This window comes from Streptopelia decaocto, assembly GCF_964273445.1.
Source record: "Streptopelia decaocto genome assembly, chromosome: 2".
Taxonomy (NCBI): domain Eukaryota; kingdom Metazoa; phylum Chordata; class Aves; order Columbiformes; family Columbidae; genus Streptopelia; species Streptopelia decaocto.
In genome coordinates, this window is record NC_138655.1 from 38,505,275 (window position 1) to 38,523,226 (window position 17,952).

Consider the following 17,952-nt stretch of genomic DNA (forward strand, 5'->3'; position numbering starts at 1 on the left):
TAGGTGTCACTCATTCTTTCATATTAACAATGCCTCTTTTACTCAGCATCTCTTCTCCCTGCTACAGATAGGTCATACGTTTACAGTTATTTTAGAAATTAGGAGTCTAGAGACTGTATCCTCTTCTTCTGTAATTGTTTCACTGCTGGTTTTGCTTATCACCTTGGACGTGTTTCTTGCTGTCAAATGAGTCACTGTGTTACTGAATGAATCAGGCCAGCGCAATAACTGTGACTGCATTAAAGCAAAGGTATTTATGGAAACAAAATGCACAGTAAAAACATGCATTTATTTTCCAAGCAGGGCTCATTAATCGGTGGCATTCTTCTAATACAATGATTTATGATATGCAGCATAATTTACATTTACTTTAGCTATAGTCTAAACAAGCAGACAGAATAGTTTGGAGTGGGGGCAAACGTGACTTTGCCAAGAAGGAGAATTTTTATTTTCTGTTTTAAATAAGCCTGATCCAAGTGGAAAGACTCTGACTGACTGCTGTGGGCTCTGTCTCATACCTCTTGCTTCTATTGTGCAACTTCTGGTTATTATTCCCTCTGTTTTTTCTGGATTTACTTCTTTTCCTTGGCCTTACAAACTTGCTCCTTTCTCATTGTCAGATTTTTTCTGCCCTGTTTCTTTTCCTCCTATAAACAAAAACTATGATATTTATCTTCTTGTAGATTACTGTATATCCTTGCAATGTACCAAACATTTAGCTCTAAAACAACTGAGTAGATTAAAAAATGATAAGCCATTCCCATGTACATTCACCTACCCACATTGTTTGCATTTCTGTCCGTTATTTTTGCCCAAATGACATTTTAAAAATTTCCTTCAATTTTCATTACATTTCAGATCAGAAGGGATCGTCATATCACTTGCTGCAACAGTCGCCCTGACAAACTTAAATCAAATTAAGCTTCACTGTCACTAGAGTAAGTCATACCAAGCTGACCCAAGCTTCTTCTATGGCACAACATGGATCACACAGCATGTACCTGAATTGTCTTTAGGTGATCTCAGTAGGAAAACCAGGCCTATTGTTTTGTGCTAAGTTTATCTGAAAAGCTGCTTAGTCCAAAATAACATATGATGATCAGATTGTAAGTACATGATCAGAGATATCAGGCAGGAACATAAGAAGAAGATTAATCACTAGAAGACAATGGCCCCTCTTATCTAATATTCTTCTTCAGTTTGGATTTATCTGTGGACTGGGAGGAAAAGGTGTCTCTGATGCTACAGGAGATCAACAGAAACCTCTGAATAACAAGATCATGCAGAAGGCTAGTGATCAGTGCAAAGATACAATACTGCTGTGAGCATTTGTACCTCTGTGCGTATATTTTAATCTTGCAAGAGAGCCTTCTTGGACGGAAGAGCATACAAGCAGGTACTACATATACCAAACATGAAATGCTGGCAGCTGTGTGCCAATGCAAATAGAAGGAATTTTACAGTACATTTACAGTAAAAAATCTTGTTCACAGTAAATGATTATTGATATCCTTCTAAGTATCACTGCTCACCCAGTTCCTTCAATTTTCTTACTACCACTTTTCTTAATCAAACTGCCACTTCCCATAGTATAGCTTCAGGAAACTGTATCACACATTATCCACAAAACGCTGTTGTCTTACCTGATAGTAATTATTACTTGCAAGAATATAGTCACGCAGGCAGTTATTTTCTTCTAATTATTATATTTGCAGTAATGCTCATTACAGATTATACTCTTTTTCTTGCTTTCTTTAGGGCAATTTGTTCCTTACACGGTACATTCAAATTTGCTGAAATGTTAATAACTCACCCAGTAAGCTTTTCTGTGATAAATTGCATATGGTCTTGAGCATGTCTGCACATCCCTAGCAGCTTTTGAACTTGTTTGGCAGTTTCAACCTCACTAGAAAACGGGAGAACATCTCAAAAATATTAAGTACTTATACATTGTGTGAAAATAATACTTTGGTAGAGTGGCATAACCAAGTGAAAAGTTCAGATACTCAGCTGTATCAGATACCAATTACTTAACATGAGAGACACCAAGAAATAGGCTTCGTTAGTTTTGATGTTCACAAAACTGGTTGCTTTTATTGCTACTAGTTCAAGTACCCACACTGCCATCCTATTACTTGACTAAGCACTTAAATTCAAATATCATTCAAAATCAGTAATTAATGCTCTTCAGTAAATTATTATTTCGAGCTAGCTTCATTGTATTACTTGATTGAAAACACAGTGCCAGCCTTTGTTGGGTGAAAAGCCTTCTCTCTCCCTACATCCATTTGTAAAGGCTCTAATTTCCAAAATCGTTCATTTTGACCTGAAACACCGTATTTATAGTCAGAACTCAAAGCTGGGTTTTGCTTTTTGGTTTCAGAGGTTTACCATTATGCCAAAATGCTACTTAAGTCTCAATCCACATCATTGAGCAACAAGAACCATCCTGAATTCCTGTGAAAAAGAGGCTTATTTCATCACAAGCTATTTTAAGTATCCTTAAGGCCTCAAAACTTGAGAATTCATCTGTCCATGTAATCTACTTCAAACTCTTTCACCGTGTTGCTTGAGAAGGCGTTCTCTGAAAGGCTAAATGAGCTATTTCTGATAATTTGTGCATTTAATTGGATGAGTCCAAAATAACATATGATGATCAGATTTTTAAGTACATGATCACGTTTCGACACAGTAGAGGAAGGCCTGAGCGACAGGACAGGATGCTTTAGGCAGAGTCTCCGTGGAAATAACCAAGCCCGGCTCAGGCAGCGTTCCTTTCCCGAGCTTTCCGCCCCGGCACGGTGAGGGCGGCAGGAAGACCCCTGACCCGCGGGGCGCCCCGGCCTCGCCCACCAGCATCACCGGCAGCTCCTCCGCGGCTGCCGAGTCGGACGCTGCCGGGTCACGGGTCCGGACGGGACGGTGGCCCAGCCGGCCTGGGCACACGGACACCCCAGCACCCGCCCCGCTTCCCGCTCTCCTCTTCCTCACCGAGCTGGAAGAACCCCGGAGTCACACAACCCCCCACGGGCAGCCGCCGCCTTGCCCACCTCCGTCCCCCTCTCTCCCGCTCAGGGCCCGCGCCCGTTCCCCTGTGGACAGGGGAAGAAAGGGGGCGGGTCTCTCAGCCGCTGCCGGGGGGCCGCCAAGGCCCGCTACGACACGTCCCCTCAGCGCCGCTGTCACCGCCCCCTCGCGGCGCGCGCGCCCGCCCTGCCCGTCCCCGCGGCCAAACCCTCGCGAGAAGCCGCCGCTCGCTCCCGCGTTGCCACGTTCAAAGGCGCCGGCGGCGGGGAGCGCCTCGGACACGCGCGCCCGGCCAGACGCCGTCCCGCCCTCCTCGCCCCGCCGCCAATCGGAGCTGAGAAACGCCCCGCCTCGTTCCCGCGGGCGCTCCGCGATTGGCTGGCCAGCGGGCAGGCGGGACGGGCCGTGGTGCGCTCGGTGCTGCGCTGCCGTGGCCGCAGGGCGCTCCCGCACGCGGGGCTCAGGTGGTGGTGACTGACTCGCCGCTGCAGCCCCGCCGGCCCGCCCCGCCCCCGCCCCCGCCGCGCGCAGCCGCCGCCCGTGCCCCTCGCTGCTGACAGGACGTGCCATGGCCTCACGCAAGAGCTCCAGAGGCGCCGGCAGCAGCCCCAGCCCTGGCTCCAAGAGAGGTGAGTGGCGCCGCTGCGGGAGCGGGAATGAGGCCGCAGCTCTGAGGGGAAGGGGCGGGGGTTCCCGCGGCCCCGTGAGGGGCAGCCCGGCGGGACGGAGCGGGGCGTTCGCCGGGCCCCCGGAGCTAGGAGAGTGGCGGGGGCTGATGCCGCCCTGCACCGCGGCGGGGGGAGTCCCCGGGCGAGGCGAGCGGGTGCTGCGCTTTCTCCTCCGCCCGCGCCTCCCGGCGGGCTGAGGTGCCGCCTCCCCCGCCCGCCCCCTCCCCTGCTGCCGGCCCTCGGCGCCGCGGGAGCTGGGCGGGTAGGGGGAGGTGGCCGAGGTCTGTCCCTCGCATTTCCGTCGCTCTCCGCCCTTCTTAGGAGTTAACGTGGAGGAGAAACTTGAGTGGCCGGGCCTGGGCGGTGGGGACGCCCCTCGAAAGTTCCCCAAAAAGGTTGGGGTGAGTGGTCATCTGCCCTGGGTGGGTCTCGACATCTGCGGTTGTCCGGGAAAGCGCGCTCAGTCCTTTTGCTCCACAAGCCGAGGGTAGAATCGGGATGCCCGATGTCTGATGCGAGCAGAGTCGTTGTTATCCTTGTGTTTAAACTTGAGTGTTGGAATATCTCCTTAGGCTGACCCGTTTAATAACACTGGTCTAAAGTTTTAAATCTACAGTAAATGTAGCATCTGATCCGATGGTTTCTCTAAGTATAGAAGCAAGGAGGAATAACATTCGAAAAATGCAAGCAGAAGGTTTTTTGAGATGGCTATCCCTATACCTCTCCCCTGCAATAAAGAACAGCTTACCAAATGTAACTCATCATAAACTATCTGCAGACAGTTTAGGTAGGGAAGCTTTATGTGCAGTAGCATTTTTCAGCATAGCAGAGCATGCTTGAAAGAGGAAAAGATGTATACTTCTGGAGTCACTATGCAGCTATGCACACTGCATTAAAGAAAGGAAGTACTTTTATCAGAGCTTGAATGTTTCCTTGTGGTAAAATATTTGGTTTTGAGCTTGACATGCACTGAGCTCCAGTGATGACATGTGATGACGACACTGAGAAAATATCTGTTTTTTCTCTTTGAGTATAGCAATAATATAGAGAATAGTGTTAAAGGATCAACCATGTAGGATTAATTTGCCTATCACATGATGAATTAAGGGAAAAAGATTTCAAGTATTCCAAGGCATAAAAGAATTTAGAGGTGATATCACAGTGTTCATAGAAGTAGGTGTTTTTTTTTGTTTGTTTGGTTGGTTGGTTTAGAATCACAGAATGGTCTGGGTTAGAAGGGATCTTAAAGATAATCTAGTTCCAACCCCCCTGCCATTGGCAGAGACACTTGCTACTGGACCAGGTTGCTCAAAGTTGCATCGAACCTGGCCTTAAACACTTCCAAGGATGGGGCATCCACAACTTCCCTGGGCAGCATTTTCCAGTGCCTCACCACTCTCCTGGTGAAGAATTTATTCTTTATACCTAATCTAAATCTACCCTATTTCATTTTAAAGTCCTTATCCCTTGTCCTGTTGCTACATGCCCTTCTAAAAAGTCCCTCCCCAGCTTTCTTGTAGGCCACTTCAGCTACTGGAAAGCTGCTATAAAGTCTCCCCAGAGCCTTCTCTTCTCCAGGCTGAACAACCCCTCCTCATAGGAGAGGTGTTCCAGCCCTCTGATCGTTTTTGTGGCCTCCTCTGGACCTGCTCCAGCAGGTCCATGTCCTTCTTATGTTGGAAGCCCTGGAGCTGAATGAAGTGGGATCTCACAAGAGCAGAGATGAGGGGCAGAGTCATGCCCCTTGACCTGCTGGTCAAGCATCTTTTGATGCAACCCAAGATACCCTTGGCTTTCTGGGTTGTGGGCACACATTGCTGGGTCGTGTTTAGCTTCTTCTGAGTCCTCCTAGGGCTGCTCTCAGTTCATTCTCTGCCCAGCCTGTATTTGTGCTTGGGATTGCCCTGACCTACATGCACGACCTTGCACTTGGCCTTGTTTAACTCTGTGAGGTTCACATGGGGCCACCTTTAAAGCCTGTCAAGCTCCCTGTGGATGGCATCACTTCCCTCCAGCTTGTTGACCACACCACACAGCTTGGTGTCATTGGCAAACTTGCTGAGGGTGCACTCCATCCCACTGTCCATGTTGCCAATGAAGATGTTAAAAGAGCACAGGTCCCAACGCTGACCCCTGATTGATGCCACTCATCACTGGTCACCACTTGGACATTAAACCATTGACTGCAACTCTCTGAGTGTGACTGTCCAGCCAATTCCATATCAACAGAGTGGTCTGTCCATCAAACTACTTTTTTTTTTTTTCAAATCTTTATTTTTCAATTGCCGGCCCATGCTGTATAGCAGGGGTGTCAAACTCAGTTCAGTGGGGGTAACATCAGCCTCGCGGTTGCCTTACATTTGGCCCTTTGAAGGCAACTGTGAGGCTGATGTGGCCCCCAGTGAAAATGAGGTTGACACCCCTGCTGTAGAGTCTATCGTACTCCCTTTGCTTGGACTGGAGGTGCTCTGGCCATCATGCAGTATTAAGCATGATGAATAAAGATTTTTAACGATAAAGCATTAAGAACACGAGTCTTGGGTATAATTTCAAAACTGAACATGGTTCTGTTAATATTTTAAATATGACTTAAAAGGTTCGTCACCATTTAAAAAGTAAATTTATCAGGAAACGAAATCTCCAAGTAAAATAATATTCCACAGGTTTTTATTTTCAGTCTAAGTAAAATTTTATCTCTTTGTATTAAAAGATACCTGGTTTGTGTAATTGCACCGGGGACTCTTTATTTACTGTTATCTATTATGGCAGTATGAGTAATGTGTTAGGCACTCCCCTAAGATGTCACTTCTTAAATTTAGGCCAATGTTTTGTTAGTTTTGACAACTGCTAGTTAGAATCCCTTGGACAACCGTAGAAACTACAGCATGCAGCTGATGCTGTTTTCATAGTTGCAGATGTAGAAAGAGGTTATTACTCCTGTGCAAATGAAGGAACAGCTAGAGGAGCAGAGTCCTCACAGCAGCCAGTAAGCCTTACACAGTTGAGAGAAGTGAAAATGAGATCAGGAGATAATTTTGAAATGGCTAGTAATTGAGACTGTGAAGTATGGAAACCTCAAGTCTGAGGCAGTTCTCAGTAATATTGTAGTAGTCACTCTCACAGTGGTTCGTGGGAGAGGATGTGGCTTCTTGCCAAGGCATTGCTCATAGCTCTGAAACCACTGAAGTTGACAGTACATCTAAAATCTGTGTACTGAAGACAGTGCCTGCATCTCAATGTAGTAATCTGCTTTTAGGTTTCCCTATGAGAAAATATTGACAGTAATCTTACAAATAAATCAAGTCTGAAATAGTTCTTAATGTAGTGAGTGTTTTCAGATTCATTGGAATGTCAGAGGTGGAACTAAATATTTTTTAGAGATAGATCTCTCCCTTTTACTTTCAAAAGTCATACCAGAAGCTTTCAAATCAGTGCTAATGAAAAAAAAAAATTGTATTTAAGCTTTGTACTGCTACTGATGGATGCTTCTTTGAAAGTGATATTTACAGAATTCTATGAATATGGCAGTGATTTTATTTGGAGTACAGAAGTGAAAAACGGGTCAAAATTTGACAGTTTGGGGATACTTAGTGAAACGTGTTTGTTATCTTACTGGAAAGTTTGGCTTCTTGTCTCTGGCCTACAGAATCCATCGTAAAATCTGTGACCTCTCAAATGGAAGAAAATTAATTTTAAACAGCTAGATGAAGTAATACATACTTGCTGGAATATTACTGAAAGCTTCATTAGATGAGGGACTGTTTTGATGCAGGAACAAATGTGTGTCACCTGGTCATGAATTAACTCCCTCAAATTCCATGAGACAGGAAATTTGCAAATGTCTTGGGCATTAGCAGGAGCAGGTGTTTGTGGATAAGCCTTCCAGTGAGAGTGAGGATCAGCAGCCCAGCTACTTATGAAATACAGATGGCTGAAAATATACTAATTACTTTGTAAGATATGTTTACTTGTAGAAGTAAGGGTACTGATGGTAAGGTATCTATCATTACGTTGCTGTGTGGATGTCTTTTGTCTTATAGTATGTAAGCAAGTACTTAAGCATAGTTCTCACTGATCATATAGTTGTGCAATAATTGCTTCTGTTTTCTTCGTATTTCTGGCTTCAAGTGGGAAAGTAGTTCTCCAGTAAAGCTAGGCAGTAGACAAAAAACACATTTCCAACACAAGGCATTGTCTGTATTTACAGACAACTGTATTTTATATATACAGTATATATATATAAATCCTAACTCTGCTAGTTCTGAGGCTGAATTTTTGTTGCACAGATTGAAGTCAAAGAACTCCACTGTTGCTTTGATAAGTTTTCTTTAATCTCCATTTTAATGATTGAGATTATTTTCTGACTACCCTTACTTTTCTCTGCAAGATCCCACAAACTGTTTCATTTCACTTTTTCCTGTTTTAACTGCGCAGTTCCATTGTATATCCTAATGCAAATGTATTGCCAAGCTCTCAACTCCTTTTACTCATCTTTTGGACCTTCTAAGCTCCTCTGTTATAATCCTTTAATTTCTGATTTTTCATCGGTACATTTTCTCCTTAAGAATTGTGGAGCACTGGGAGATTCTGCTCCCCACTTCTGGACGTGCTGCTACTTGATAAAGACATGAAAGAAAGTTCTCCTGCCCCTTTTGACCCAGTGTGGGCTGAAATCTTGGGCCTGCTCTGTGTTGCATAATATATCTTACCTGCACACAGAAGTCATTGTGGGCTAAAAGATGGAATTCACAGTGCTTCAAATATGGAGGACCTTTGCACTTGACATCTGCAAGATGTCAGCATTCATACACTTCCTCAGCATTTTGTTAAGAGTTTAAATGGTATGTAAGAGAGGTAACCTTTTCAAAAGCCTTTTTCAGGTAGAGCTTATTTAAAAGGTTCGGTGGTAAACCTGAAGTATTACTAATAATCTCAGGAAGACAGAAAGTTGTAGTATATTTTCTCAGATTTTGGCAGTTACTCTGAGAATGCACATGAAAATTCCCCATCAGAGGTGATAGCAAGTCTAGGTTCAGACTCCAGGGCTGTGTACTGTATTGGGGGATTAAGGAGTTAAATCTTTCTACAGTACAATGCTGTAGGTTTGCAGTCAGCTTAAACCAGTCTGAGGTTGCTCCAGAGTCTTCCTCTTTTCAATGCCCATTCCTTGCACCTGAATCAGTAGCTGTGCAGGTGCTAGGTGAACCATGCCAGGGAACTGATAAGCCAAAAGCTGATCCATTTTTCCCCAGACCGGCTCAGTGCACAGTTTTATGGAAAGTCATCTGGGTAAAAGGGAGGAGAAGGTGAATGGTTTGGTTGGGTATGCTAAGGTAATGGCTGGATATTTAAGGGCTTCAGTAGAGACAACAGCATTCGCTAGTGGTAAAAGGCATCTGTGTTAAGATTATTTCTAGTTACAGAATGCATAAAGAGGTGAGATTGCTGTTTCTTCAAACAGAAAACCCCTTTACTGATCACCTGTACGAAAAGAAAAAATATTCATTTTCAGCTGGACCTTTCTGAATCACTTTGAAACATGTAAAAAGTCTTCCTGTCCTAACTCTTACATTGAATTCTTCGTTGTAGAGAACTTGAGCAGTGAAGTTGATTTACCCCAAGTGGTTCTTTCCTGATGAAGATCACAAACTGGTAATCTGTGTGTTAGCCTGCAGCAAGGTTTTTCCTAACTGCATCCTACGGGCTAGCTCTTTGCATGGAAGTGTTTTGAGCTATGCTTTGAAGTGGAAATCATAACTCTGTGTCTTTAAACACACTGTAAATTAAGTATGCATATAAGCATAATCTGACTTGAACAGGCTGTAATATGTGTGGTTTAGCTTTGTTGGAACTTTTAAAATTAAACAAATGTTAGTCTCCTTAATATGGAATTGTATTATTACTATGCATGTACTTAGGCAATGTAACAAATGCTAACAAGTTATTTGTCTGAAGACTTTCTTTATAAAATATTTAATAGCTAGGGCTTCTATAACTATCAAGTAGTTATTTTTTTGTTCTACAATTTTATTTCCTGAGGTAATGTTTGAATGATAATTGACAATTAATGACTAATGTAACATATCTCACTTTCTTTTTACATGAGCGTGTTTTAAGTTTGGGGTTTTATTAGTACTAAAGAAAGTGCAACTATTTCTTGCTGTAGTAACTGGAAGACACAGCTATATCTTCTGAAGTAAAAAAGTTGTGAAACGAGCAATACTTTCTTAACTGAGATCTCCTGACAACATATTTTTAAAACTTTTTATAGGACTGTAGGTATGAGACAAATATCTTTTGAACTCTGTAGAGGTTACAGATGAAGAGCACTTCTATGAACTAACACCTAATTAAATTGGCTTAGTATCAGGCTTGAAACTTTGGTAAGTTTTAGGCATTAAATAAAGGATTTTTAAAAGTTCTTTTTTCCATGAGTAGAAATTCTTGAATAGCAGAGTTGTAGGTACTTGCCTGGCAACTGGAGTTTTATTAGCTTCTATTTGAAACTCCTTCAAACCATAAGAAAAATGGAAAAAACTGAAACTGCATAATCAGTTTTCTTTCTTTTGTGGCTTAATTAGGACTTGTTGCTGAAACAAATTGATGTGACCCACATTACAGGATAGGAAAATGGAACAAGGAAAAAATACCCTAAAATTAATGCCAGCATGCTACACACAGAGTTGAAGATTTCAGCCTTATGTAACAGAAACTTTTTTTAAAGGTCACCAGCAGAATTTGCATGTTCTGGGCCTAAGTATTTCTTGTATTTCCTTTCCACGTTTACCTTTCCTGAACTCTGCTCTGACCTAAATACAACCAAATATTTAATTAACCTAGTAATTATGTAGGACTATTGCCTGCATAAAATCAAATACAGGATAGGTAGATTGTATAATTTTAAATCTTCTTATTTCCAAGTGTTCTGTGGGAGAGAGCTGGTTAACCAAAACAGCGGCTATTAAAAATCTAAGTCATCTGCACAGGTAAAATAAAAATTGATTTTTCTCTCCTCATCAGTTGTATAACTGATACATATATGTTGATGATCCTGGAGCAGGAGACAAACTAAAATTTCTTTACAAGCTTGTAGTCTTAACCTTGAATTTCTTGCTTGATGTTTATGTCAAGTACGTTTACAAGTGGCAAGTTTTACATTCAGTTTTGGACATTATTCTAGTTTGTGTTTGTATACACATAAAACCAAAACTTGACAAAATTGACTGAAGTGTTTGGGAAAAGAAGCAGGTGCAGATTCAGGATGTTCTCGTACTAACATATATCTCTCTATTCATTTTTACCTCCTCTGACTTCAGCAGTTGTGCTTGGATTAACAATTTTCCTCTGGAGTTCTGTTGACAGCAGCAGCTCATAGGATGGCAAACATCTGGTCTTTCCAAACCTCACTGAAAAGTGCGGAGTGAACACTGCAAGTTAAATTCACTGTTGTGCTGGATAAAGTGCCTTTGACAAGTCTTACAAAACTGTGCAACCTGCTAGGACAGAATTTCTTATTATGTTTATTTTTGTCTTTAATTTGTGACTGCTTTTCTCTTAGAGATAAAGCTTCTGTTTCTTTTTTTTAAAAAAAAGCTAATCACCGTTATGATGTTTCTTTTATAAGTAGATTTCTTCTGAATTAATTTTCTCATTTCTGTTGTGCTGGTATGTATTACAAAAATCATTTAAATGGAAGGTAATCAGGATTTGTTCACTATTCATAAATAGAGTCAGAATAAATGTAACTACATAAGAGTAAAAACTTAAAAAAACTCTTGGGAATGAGGCTTGACATCAGCCAAATGATAGTCTTGTTTTGTGTTGGAATTTTTTCTGAAGAATAATTAATTCTCACTTCTTAGCAACAAATCACCTTAGCTTGCAACTAAAAAAATCTTCTAAATATTGTTTTGCTTCCTTGTGAACCAGAATGTTTCTTTGGCTTCAGAGTATTTTGAACTGTAACAGCTTATGTTCAGAAATATACTGACTTATTAAAAGTATTGACCATCTCACTTTGTAAACTGAATATGAAAAAGGAAAAAACCTGGATCTGTTTTACTTGAAGCATATTTTCAGGTAATATGATTGCGGACCTGCTCTTGTGTGGAACAGGACTGGAAAGAGTGGTTTCTTACTTCTGTGCAATACTTTGGTAATTGGAACTGTCACTCAGGATAGGGGTGAAAAAAATTAATTTCATTTTCTTGAAAAAGTTTGGTTAACTTCCAGTATTGCAGCTGCTCTTTATGGAGTATACTTGAATGGGAGTGAGAGTGTATATTTTAAATTCTTGTTGAAACTGTTCCAATGCGATGTGAAACAGAGATTCAGCCTGCTGAGAAAGAGCGTGACGAAAGGCTAGTTATGTCCAGTGTCCCCTTTCCTACATAGAAAAGAGGGGAAAAACTGGGCTTTAGTCTCTGTTCTGCAGAGCTCCACTTTTACAAGTTTCTGCTCTGATTAGTTAAGATTTGGCTGTGCACAAATGAACAGCTTCATCTTGAAGGATTTAAATACTTTGTTCTTACACCCTTGGGTATCCTTAAAAATGTGTTTTAGACCTCTGAAGAAACTCAGTGTCCCCGCTGCAGAGAGAACTGAATTTCTGATCTTTCACATCCTGAGTAAGTATTGAGTTCCAGGAGATGGTTCAATGAAACTCTTCATCCGGTGAAGGGAGGAGCTTCCATTCACTTGGGAAGTTAGTGTGCTTGTGAGCCTGTAGTGTTTTGTTTTTTTTTTTTAAATAATTCACTATGCATATATTTTTTTAATTATTTTTTCTCCAGTTGGCCATCCTCAGCATATTTGTGATCAACCTGCTTAGTTGTTGAATTCTGAATTTACGACTTTGCTCTTGTTTTCAATATTTATGTTGTGCTTTGATTGTTTGTATAGTAGGATGCTTTACTATGAGAACTCTTGTAGGGATTGAAAATTAAGGACCTTAAAAGTTTATATGAGCTTTGATTTTATATGGAATATGGAAAAATTCCTCAAACACTAGGGTAAAAAACTGGGAAGTAGCAGCAGGAGACTGAAAATTACCTTCAATTTGGCTAATTTACTGTTTCAACTTTAGGGTCTGTTCTTGGTGTTTTCTTTGAATTTATAGCTCTTTCTTTTCCATCCATTCCTCTGTTCATAACCGGTAAGTTTCTGATTTTGTTTATTAAAGTCCTTTCCTAATACGTACAGCTATCTTGTAACCATGTAGACTAAATTATATGAGGTGCAGAGCAGGAATCTAGCTTTTAATAACAACAATAATAAAGAAGACACTTTTTTTTCTAATTTTGCTGAAGATAATGAAAGGAAGAATCAATTTAGCATCGCAAAGAATTTATATTGAATTTATTAAAAGAAACCTTTACCTTAACATTTAGATCTTATTTCTGAAGACCCTGCTGCCATAACTGTAAAACAAACAGAAATTTGTGGGTAGGGATATTTTTGAAGATTTAACATTGGAATATTTTACATGTGATGTCATAAGTATTTTAGTAAAAATCTCCCATCTGTAAAGGAAGCAGAGAGAAAATAGTAACCCTTTCTCCCTTACAAAATGAAATACAGTTTATGAAAGGACATCAGAAGCTTAAGTGTATTATTTCACCTTTGGTACACTGGGTGAAAATTAAAGATGAAAATCGATTTTACTTCAGGATAGCACTTGCAATCGTTGTGGTGCGTGGGCTTCTTAGAAGGGAACAGTTCAACACACATGCTTATTGAGTCTAGATTTAAAAAATACAGATAATACAAGTATATGTGTATGCATATATATATATATACACCCAGATATGACCTCTCTCACTGTAGTGACAGGAAAAAAAGTGGCTCATATTTATTAATAGGGTGGGGGAAAATAGTGTCAACAGAGAATGCTGTAAACTTCCCTTTGATATGTATTTTATCCAAAAGACTTGTTACTGACCACCCCACAAAAAACCTTTCTGTCAAAACTGTTTAAAAAAATAACTGCAGTTTTATTACTGACAATGTCCTGCCACACTTGTTTTATCATTAATCATACTGGAAAAGATCATTCAGCAAAAATGTCAAGCAGTAATAGACCATGTTCATACAAGAGAGGTTGTTTTCTGTCTTTGCACAGCTACTAGTTCAGCTTTATTCATGGCAGGATGGTTCTATTGTAACTTTTTTTTTTTTCTCACATATCTGTTTTATATCACTCTACATTTTGCTTTTAAAACAAGCTTGTTCTGAAGTCTCCCTATGATCTAGCTGATCAGTAACTTTTATTTCTGAAATCCTATTTTTAGATATTTCTCTGATCAGTGCTTTGTTGTTTTTCCTTTTACTATGTTTTTCTAATTTCTGGTGACTGTTAACTTGTGTGCACCCTTCTTTTCATGTGATAATCCGTAATTGCTTCCGTATTACTTCATAATGTACCTTTGAGAGAAATAATTGTATGCATTACAGCAGCTTAGCTTGATGCTTTGAAACCTACTTTTATTTTTGTGTTCGGAATTTATTTTTTTTTTCTCTAATCTTCTTTGCTTGCACTTCTGTAGTGATATACAGGTGGAATTCTTACTGCTAGTCTGGATCTGCTTTTCCAAAATTAACTAAAATAGCATGGAGTGCATAGTTGTAGCAAAACTAACTTGAAGATGATTTTCAAATTTGAAACAGTTATACAACTCAGTTGAATAATCCTAATTTTGAGCATTAGTGAAGCAATTTGAGTTTCTTCAAATAAGAACCATCAGAGAAACCAGAAATCACAGCATTTGAATGTGATAGAATGAGACCTCCTGAGAAATCTGTGCTTGTTGACTTAGCTATCTTGAATTGCATTTTAAGTATCTATCTATTCAATTTAACCTTTATCTTGCACAAAACTAATAAAAATTATGTTGTTTGGTATTTTGAACTGTAGCATCCAGAGACACATTTGTAAGCTATATTTTTCAAGGCATGTGTTAATGTATGTTGTTCATGGGATACATTGTTTCAGTTTTGTGGACGTTTGGTTTGATTTCCTTTTGATGAGTCTGAAGTTTCCCCATTTTAACTGTGGTTTCCTCCTTCAGAAAGGAAGATGTTTCTCATTTATTGGAAATAACATGTTTTGTAATCAACTGCTTTTTAAAGGGCACAAGTTAAGACAGTGGGTACCTGGTTAAAGGTCAACATATGTGTGTTAGTTCAAACTAGGAATGTGCATTTTAAGTTAATTTCTTGACTAGCTCCATTCACTTTGCTTTTATTCTTTATGCTGTTGTCCCTGAATATCCTTACTTAGATTTGAGTAAGATGAAACAGAAAGGTATGCTGCAACTGCTTATGGGCATTCAACCAGGCCAGATCCAGTTTAGAACAATCCCCCCAAAATACTCATAATATGGACTTCAGGTTCTGAGTATCGTTTGTATACTCCATGAATTCACTTGTAATAAGATCTGTTATCTGCCGACTCAGGTGCAGTGGAAGTGGAGTTGCACCAAATTGCCTAATCTAATGCCTGTCAAAACAACATAGGTTTTATATGCAATGGGCTACATATAATTGCATGTAGAATTATTTCCCTTAATAAGCTGTTGATTTCTGTGCATATTTGATGACTTTTACCCTTTGTTTAAATTTTCCTCATATCTTGCTCCAAACCCCTTGTGTATCACACATGTTGCTAAGTGTACTAGTCAGGAGGTCTTTCTTAAAGCATCTGTTCTTTTTGATGTATTCAAGGGGCTTTAAAAATAGTTAAAAGAGACACTAATTGCAGCATCCATTTGAAAAGTCTTAAACTCAGTTGGGTGTTATTTTTCACTTTTTTTCTCCCCTGAGCTATTGGGAGTTACATTTGGGAATTAGTCGCTGAATGTTAAAACCGCAGGAGGTGTATGTTGTTTTTCAAAGGAGCTGCAATATTTCGCTGTTCTCTGCTTTTACCTGGTGGCAATGTTATTTAAAGAAGTGTGGGGGAAGAAGGGCAGAGTGCTACATCCTGAAATTTTTATTTAGGGTTGCTGCTAATGAGACATGAGTTTGTCTCTGTCATCCTCCCACACAAAAATAATTGGCTTTTGTTTGAAATGCAGTGGGGAAAATAATAGTTTGCTAAAATTGAAGATGTAAATAAGTTGAATAGTGTATTAGTGGTTTGTGGTGGTTGTTGTTGTTGTTGTGTTCCCCTCCCCGCTCCTTTCCTGGTCCTTAAGAAGAGAGTGTGTTGATCATTAATCACTTGTGTCAGCTTTAAGCTGTACAGGTAGTGTGCATATTGTCAGAATTTAAAAGAGGGGTGAATGAGATCAGTTAGTGTTAGTCCTTTCTGTAAAGGGGGGGGCAACAAAGCAAAATCAACACCTCTGCTACTTTTAACAAATATGCAATAGAAAATTTGCTTCCAGGGAAACACATTTGCTTTGGCAAAACAATCTGCTAGAGGCAAATATGAGGTGTACCAGGGCAACAGCCCTGATCTGAAAATTCTACATTTTAGAAATTAACTGTCTTTTATTCTTAAAGTAGTCAGCAAGTTTCGAATGAGCATTCTCTACAGGATACTGGGGATGCCTGGCAAAAGAGTTGCCAACATGGAGAAAGTTTCTTGGGCAAGGGCCAACTTAACAAATGCAAGCAGGCAAGCTTTGTGTCCAGACTTGTGTTTCGGTTTATGCTGGTGGACTTAATGTCCTGAGAGCTCAGGCACTGAGGCATACATTGCAGCAAAAATACCACAGTACAGCATTCTCGGTTTCATTCGCTGCCGTGTTTGATGTTGGAGGATTAAGGGGAGGGGAAAGGATCAGCTACCCAGGATGCTCTGTTAGGAGGAGTAAGTGAATTTGATTGTCGTCAGAACTAGATTGCCATATGAGTTCTGAAAAGCGTTTGGCTCCTGAGGATAACAGCTCTAAAAATAGACTTGGAGGAGAGGTTTCTCTTGGGTCCAGTTTCGGGCTCCAGCTGAGCTGGCTTTAGGAAACTTGTTTGCTCCTGTTGCAAGACTACAGTGAGGATAAATCGTTTCTTATTCTGCTTCCAACATTAATTTTTGGAAATATCGACGCATTCGCTCTGTCTTTGGAGATCGAGCACTAATGTAATGGCTGATGACACAGGTATAATCCTAACCTTTTTGTGAACAAATGGAAAACTTGTAACTGCAAATACTGGCTATGTCTGATTTTGTAATCAGCTAACTAACTGACTTACTGTGGTATGTTGGTGTTTTCTGGCCAGTTTGCTGTTCTAGTCTGCGTTACAGATTGCCTCTGTTCTCTTTGATTAAGTGCTCTCTGGAGTAGCGGTATTGCATGAGTTTATGGCAGGTGGCTGATTTTAACTTAAGTTTTGCTTGAGTAAAGTACACGTTAATGTAAGAGACGTTGTTTTAACTTTAAAGTCAGATATTTGAAGGCATTTTTGGAGTACGTGAAATTACTACGTCTTTAACATAAGCTAAAGTAAAAGGAACAACTTTTTTATACTTCTTAATCTAGGCATGACTCTTAATGTGGGGTGGGCGAGGTACAGGACTTTTACAGATTGGCCGTGAAGGAACAGAGCATGCTTTAAGACTTTCTGATGTCTGCACAAAGACATCTGGTGGTGTAAGCACAGGCTTACCAGATATGGCAAGTGACCTACTTCTGACATGGCTGGCAGCATGTGCAGGGAAAGGGCTTGAATTGGGAATTAACTGTCTGGAATGAGCTCTGAGCCAGCGTCAGTCCTTGCAATTGTTTTGTTCTGACCCTCTGTGTAGGGTTAGCTGCGCAGATCATAGGTAAATTTTATGTTATATAACTTGTACTGCTATGAAAATATTGCCTGATCAAGCTGCCACATGGTTGAATTCTTAGTAGAGTTTTTCAAGAGTTTTGAAAATAATTTTCCTATAAGATAGGAAACCACAGCATAAAAATGTGTCTCTGTGACTGTTGCGAATGATATTTTAAAAGGAGAATTGTTTTTTGAGGTATCTGCACGAAGTGGTCTTTTAGACAGGAAAAATGTGAACAGCTGTACATGATTACTTAAATAAGCCATCTTTTCTTTTTCATTTTCCTGTTCTTCTAATAAGTAAAGCCCTTTCTTCAGAAGCAATTAGCACTAAACAGTAGAAAACAGTAAGGTAAATAAGTGTGAAATAGTACAGTAAGATTTTCTTTCCTGTTTGCCTCTTCTAATAACTAGTTTGCTCTGTAACAAAGTTGCAACCTGGAATAATTTATTTTTTTTTTTGGCCTGGGGGTTTAATTTTAAATACAAAGCT

The 17,952-nt window shown here is 40.3% G+C and overlaps 1 protein-coding gene across 10 annotated transcripts in view; it reads left to right on the top strand.

Moving 5' to 3' along the window:
• Positions 1–3,409: 3,409 nt before the first annotated feature.
• The window catches only part of ASPH (aspartate beta-hydroxylase), a 110,477-nt gene continuing 95,934 nt past the window's right edge, over positions 3,410–17,952 (top strand). For 3 of the 10 annotated variants that reach the window (XM_082045640.1, XM_082045638.1, XM_082045639.1), the window contains exon 1: positions 3,410–3,656. In XM_082045640.1, coding sequence (XP_081901766.1) covers positions 3,596–3,656 — 61 coding nt within the window. In that variant the 5' untranslated portion in view covers positions 3,410–3,595. The other 7 variants (XM_082045643.1, XM_082045644.1, XM_082045642.1 and 4 more) reach the window with 7 other exon arrangements.